At 45.5% G+C, this 6,834-nt stretch overlaps 1 protein-coding gene across 1 annotated transcript in view; it reads right to left on the reverse strand.

Annotated features, from left to right (window-relative positions):
- LOC115398638 (whirlin-like) overlaps nucleotides 1–1,477 on the reverse strand; it is a 76,591-nt gene extending 75,114 nt beyond the window's left edge. The window contains exon 1 of the mRNA XM_030105505.1: nucleotides 673–1,477. Within this exon, the coding sequence (XP_029961365.1) occupies nucleotides 673–1,413 (741 nt within the window). The 5' untranslated portion in view covers nucleotides 1,414–1,477. The remainder of the gene's footprint in view (nucleotides 1–672) is intronic.
- Between the last annotated feature and the right edge of the window lie 5,357 nt (nucleotides 1,478–6,834).

A 6,834-nucleotide genomic window follows, 5' to 3' on the forward strand; every position in this document is an offset into this window, starting at 1 on the left:
AACTCACGATCCGTTATTGGATTGAACAGTTTCATACTCGAGCATTCTATCAATCTTATGCATTTTGTTAATTTTACAAAGACAGAATATCTGTGTAAGTTTTTATGTTGTGTAAGTTTTATGTTTACTCAGTTCCTCTTACTTCAGTAACTTTTAGGATAAAATTTACCTACTTTCAATAAAACATACTTTTAACTTTTGCTTGAGCACAATTCTGAAGAAAAATAGACTTTCACTCCGTTACACTGGGCTTCATTTCACCTGCAACCATTATTTGAAAGGAATTATTGTTTTGTTTGATCAATTAATTATCATCTATCAAAAGCAATGTTTTGTTAAAATGAGTAGTTTATTACCAACTTGTTGAAGCAAAAGTTGCCTGCATGTGTTATTTTGTGAAGATCTCTTGATTTCGAGCCTAATTAAAAGTTCTATTGTTTCATTGTGAATTTGAATCCTGATAATGACTTATTCACTGCTTTAGTAGTTTTTAAGTACTGTATTACTCTTATTGAAGCATTTAGGCTGTCATCGCCTCATTTTGGTGAACAGCATTATGCTGAAGTAACAGTCCTTTGACTTTAGTAAAATATTTGGATACTCTGCAGAGGTTTGAAAGATCCATAATTTGCGCAGTACACTACATACATGCACACGCACACGTCCTCCTACCTTCACTGCGTCTATGTGCGTGACGCAGTCGAACAGCAGGTCGTTGGCGCTCATGATCTGGTCCCCGACCCGGAGCCCCTCCCGCTCGGCCGAGGATCCCGGCTCCACCAGGGACACGTAGATGCCCACGCCGTGCTCTGATCCTCCGCGGATGCTGAAGCCCAGACCCTCGTGGCTCCGGGAGCGCGTCAGGGTCACCTGGCGCACGTCCCCGAAGAAGCTCTCGCAGAAGTGCGGCTGCACCATGGAGGAGGCTGCAGCTGCTGCTGCTGCCAGCTCCGCCGCAGCGCTGAAGCCGTCCGGACATCCCGGCGGCGCGTCGTGGATGGAGCTGACGGAGCTGACGTACTTCTGCAGAGCCGCGTCGCCCTCGTCCACGCGTCCCTCCGCGCCTCCGTTGCTGGGCAGCAGGTCGGTGTTGAGGTAGAGCCCCTCGGACGTGTACTGGTCGAAGAGCAGCTGGTCGGAGCGCGGGATGACCAAGCGCAACATGGGCAGCAGCTGCCGCTTGGCGCCCGTGTCCAGGATCACTTTCAGAGTTTGCACCAGGTCGAAGACGTTGCGCTTGGCGTGGTACACGTTGAGGCAGTGGATGAACTGCTCGCGCTCCAGCTCGCTGAGCAGCAGATTGAGCGCGTTGTGCAGCCTCCGGACATTGGCGGAGAGCGCACGGCCGCCGCCGTTCAGGCCGCCCGGGTTGACCGACGTGTTGAGCGAAACGCACTCCAGATCCGCGCTCATCCTACAAGGCGACGGGCCGGACGCGCGTGGCACGGAGGGCAGGACGGCTCGGGCATCTGGCGACGCGCCGCTCGGGTGGAAGAACCTCTCGTGAGAAAAAGTGAGCGGCGGCTCGCGGCGCGTCGGAAAACTTCAACAGGTGACCGCGCGTAACGGCGCGGCGGGAGCGCGGCGCGTCAGCCACAAACAGTCCGCCGTCCCGGCCGCTGCTCGCATGCTTCTCCTGCTGCACACACACACTCTCACTCGCACACACACACTCTCACTCGCACACACACTCTCACTCGCACACACCGTCCCGTTGTCCGTTTAATCCGCTCACAGCGCCAGCTTCACCGGGACGAGCGATCCACACACAGCATCCCGTGGACAATCTGATCAAACTCCACACCGGGATCCTTTCTTTTCACTATTTCCGACAACAAACAGGAGAAACCAACACATATTCCTCTCGTGGTCTGTTTTTTTGTCCCCAAAACAAACTCCGGAGCGGCTCCGTCCTCCGCCGCGGAGCCTCCGCTGTGCGCAACTGGAGCCGCCGGTCGGACAATCCGCGGACCCGAGTGTAGGAAATGACGCAGGTGTGTGTGTGTGTGTGTGTGTGTGTGTGTGTGTGTGTGTGTGTGTGTGTGTGTGTGTGTGTGTTGCTTAGAAACTGACAACACTCCTCAGCCTTATTTGAATGATTATTTTTGGCCATGCAGACATTAGCTGATGTCACTCAGTTCAGCTGAAGAAAACAGAACAGCAAGAAGTACAAGAGAAGGTTTTATTTATTTCATTTATTTGCACACATTTTTAAAATTCATTCCAGGCATGTCAACACAACGATAGAAAATACAAAATCCAGATAAACCTCTTGTAAATAATAAACAAGTATGTTTAATGAACATACATATATCCACGTATTTCAGCCAAGCCATATTCCATTCAGCATATGTGAGGAAGGATATGTGGAAGTAAAGCTTAATCCACCCTTGTCCAAAAAATAAGGCATAACGTTCACACTGGTGTTGAACATAAACTCCTCCAACCACCCCTGGGTTAAGCTCGTTGGAACATAAAGGTCAGGTTCTTTTCCTCAGAACTAATTTCATGTAAATCTAAATAATGCCATTAAGTATTAATGAAGTGTAAATCTCCTAATGATTGAATTGAAGTCAGTGTTTTCATTTTCATTGTGTAAAATATGACACCAAAGGAGGTGCAAACAAGAAGATACAATAATATTAATTTATTACAACACGTATTTCAGAACTGAATTTATATAAATGTTTTGGAGAAAATGACAAATTAGCCATGAAATAACTGTACAACCTGTAAGAGTTCTATAGAGTGAACAGATTTCTGAAATCTGAAGCGTCATTTGATAAAATAAAGGAACTGCTGCTTGAAGAACAATGATTCTTGAGGAAATTTGCAGTTTTTAACTAACAATGACTGAAGATTGTCATACTGGGAAAGATACCTCCAACACTGAGTGTGTGTGTGTGTGTGTGTGTGTGTGTGTGTGTGTGTGTGTGTGTGTGTGTGTGTGTGTGTGTGTGTGTGTGTGTGTGTGTGTGTGTGTGTGTGTGTGTGTGTTCATCCTTTAAGCTGATCAGAGCCTCTCTGAGGAGACGCATCGTCATAACCGGAGGCTTCAGGCTATATTTAAGCAGCTATTAATGGAACCAAGTAGACAGTTTACACCCCCCCGAAAAAAAAAAAAGAAAACTCCTGAAGCTCCTGAAACCCCCAAGGATCCTGCAAAATTTGGAATGAGGGCCCGGTCACACAGCAGTTGTACAGCCCTTTATCAACCTGGGCTGGTAGACTTTGAGTTCCTCTGAAGGTGGAGACGGAGAGCCGTTTCAGACGCGGGTCCGCAGCAAATCAATCAATAACTGCCACACTCGTTCCGTTTGGGTGCGGCAGCCCATTTATCATCCTGTATAGAAATCCACTGTTTAAAGATGCAAAGCTGGAGCCGGAGACTTCACACATAAATTCCATGCACGCCAATCAAACCCGATCCAACCCGCAAACATGATCCCACACGCCGATCAGACACAGTGAAAACACTTTATGCTGTCCCTCTCGCACACCCCAGTGCTCCCCCTAGTGATTGAATTCAAGAAATGATAAACGGCTGCTACAGCAATGATCTAAAGTGAAAATGCAACAGCTCTGTTTACACGGCAATGTTTCTCAAACCACTGAAAACACAACTTTTCTCCTCCTCCTCCTCCTCATTTTATCTTTCGTCCTCCTTCTTTTCCTCCTCTCTGACTGTATAACGAAATGTATTTATTTCTGCTTTTAATCGTTCATTAAATTATAATGAAATAATATCATAGACTTGATCTTCCCTCCTCCACATTTCTCTCAGTCTCCACGCCTCGCTCTCTAGTCTCAGCCTCAGTTTGTCCTTTCAGGAGGATCAGTGGGGGAGTTTTAAACGAAGTTAATCCAGAAGGAGGACACAGAGAATGAGATTACAGATTAGAGATTAAACATGTCACACTGGCTTCATGCATGTCCCTCTTTCTGCTTCTCACACGGTCACAGTAAAGAGAAAAAAAAAAGTTTTACCAGCTTATAACAGATGAAGAGCTCCGGGCCCTATGTGTAGCGGCGCCTCTGGCCGGAGAAAAGGCAGCTGCTGCGCTCATTCCGCCTCGGATTTGAACAAACAAACAAACAAACAAAAATCCTCGGCAGTGGATTTCACCACAAGAGGGCCCGTGGGTTTTCATAACCCACCAACCCTATGTAAATTACGCCTCTGCTTCGTACTGATGTCCACACATCAGAGGCGGAGTGTGGGTCTCAGTACAGAGGGGGCGGAGCATTCTCGATGGGCCCTTATATGATAGTAATTTTACTATTCAAACAATCCCTCATGCTACCATCAAACAACACACTAATGCTCACTTTTATTGAGCCAAGCAAACCTCTATGCCTCAGAAAGCAGAATAAAGTCACAAACCAGTTCACAAACTTGTTCTGAAGAACAAATACACATACGCACACACACACACACAAATGCAGCCTGAGTGACAGCTGTCAATCTGAGAGCGTCCGCTGTCCATGGTGCTGAAAACTCAAACAGAAACTCACGGGCTAAATCTGTACCATCTTTGATACAGCTTAAATATAAAATGAACACAGCTGGTCAAAAATTACACAATCTATTCAGATCGATATAGACACATTATCTTTTGGAATTCACGTACTGTATGTTAGAAAAAAAAAGACTCAGCGGTCTCTTATAGCTGAGAGCAACACAAGGCACATTCAAATAGGCAGGTGTTTCAGACCACAGCATTCTGATAAAGATAATATTTTTGAAGGTTTCACTGACTCACCAGTGGCTCCGATGTGAGGTTTTGGGTAGTACCGCTAGCAGCTAGCATAGTGTTTAGCATACTGTTTAACTTCCCTCCAAAGAGTTCAGATCAAGTGCAAAAAGAAAAACTGGTTCATGCCGCACAGCCAATCAGCGCTGCTTACAGCTCTGATGCATTCATGGACAGTCGTAATGTAAGAATGGGCAAATTGGAGCCCACAATCATATCCGTATACCTTCTGGCACACACTGCACATTTTATTATAATAATTTATTTACGAGTAAATGTGAACACATCACATGAAACGGGCCGTATGACCTTGTGGGCCCTGGGGCCACCGCACCCTTGCCCCCACTCTGGCTCCGCTACAGCCACACATGGTTTATTCCTCACAGAAGAAATGTCATTTTGTGGAACACTGTGAAAACTATGAACACACACAATATCAAATTAGATTCACAAAAAATGAAATAAACAGTCAACTTTGTCTCTCACATCTGTCTTAAACAAAATATACAGCTCTTTGTAAACACATCAAAATGAATAATTATGCCTGGATGACCAACAGAAAACAATAAATGTAGACGGGATGTACCGTATTTTACGCACTATAAGGCGCACGTAAAAGCCTGTAATTTTCTCAAAATCCAACAGAGCGCCTTTTTTGTGGGTATTACGGTAATCACCCTGATCACATGAGCAAACAACCCCTGCTTGCTAAGCTGCTAAACCAGCTAGTTTAAACAGAACGGCACACATGAAGCTTCAGGCACATTCTCCACTCTCCCAACCGCTGTTGCTCTCAGCTATAAGAGACCGCTGAGTCTATTTATTTTCTAATATACGTGAATTCCAAAAAATATAGATAGCTGTGTCTATATCTATCTGAATAGATTGTGTATTTTTAGACCAGCTGTGTTCATTTTATATTTAAGATGTATCAAAGATGGTACAGATTTAGCCAGTGAGTTTTTAATCTAAGTTTTCAGCACCATGGACAGCGGACACTCTGAGATTGATGCCTCTCAGGCTGCATTTGTAGGTGTGTGTGTGTGTGTGTGTGTGTGTGTGTGTGTGTGTGTGTGTGTGTTCTTCAGAACAAGTTTGTGAACTGCTTTGTGACTTTATTCTGCTTTCTGAGGCATAGAGGTTTGCTTGGCTCAATAAAAGTGAGCATTAGTGTGTTGTTTGATGGTAGGATGAGGGATTGTTTGAATGGTAAAATTACTATCATAAGGGCCCGTCGAGAATGCTCCGCCCCCTCTGTACTGAGACCCACGCTCCGCCTCTGACTGAAGCCTAGTGTGTGTGTGTGTGTGTGAGAGAGGCTGAAAGCTTCAGCAGGGGCGAGTCAGTAACCTCATCCGAGAGTGAATCAGTGGTTCTCTCTGCAGATGTTCTGTACATGAACCCAGCTGTTCCCATCCAACACCTGTCCAACCCCAAAGCCTCTTTCCCTCCAGATCCATTCAACAGCTCAGCTGGTTTGGTGTCAGTTAACACTGTTCATCTCTCCCAAAAAGAAGAACCTGTCTCATCCTGCAGACCTCCGCCTCTCAGGAAACCAAATCATGAAGCTTTAGTCTGAGTTATGATTTATTTAATGGCTTCACTGCTGAATTGATTCAGGCAATTCTCAGGACATCTGATTAGGTCAGATTTATGCAGCTGAATTTCCAATTTCTAAAAATGCAGTGAAGTGTTGGGAGGTGGTTCTGATCACTCTGGCGGCCTCCAGGAAGGAGCAGCAGTAGAGTTGAGGAGTAAATTCTTCTAAAGCCATCACACGGCTGCAGGCAGTGAGTGAAGAACAGGAGGTCCATCAGGGGGATTCCTGTCCCGTCTACACAACGCTACCAGTGAAAACGCATCGTTTTCCACTCTCATTTCAGAAACGTTTCGTGTTCATACGGCAACTTTTTGAAAACACATAAAAGGCACTGACAACAGTGTTTTAAAAGACTTCCACTTTGACAGCTGTTGTCAAAAACTCGCGATTTCAGTCTGAGCGCCGTTGTTGAATCAACAGTTGGCCTCTTTAGTTACATAATCAGATGTTCGTGGAGGAAGATGCTCTATAATGTGGGTG

Source organism: Salarias fasciatus, chromosome 12 (genome assembly GCF_902148845.1).
Source record: "Salarias fasciatus chromosome 12, fSalaFa1.1, whole genome shotgun sequence".
NCBI lineage: Eukaryota > Metazoa > Chordata > Actinopteri > Blenniiformes > Blenniidae > Salarias > Salarias fasciatus.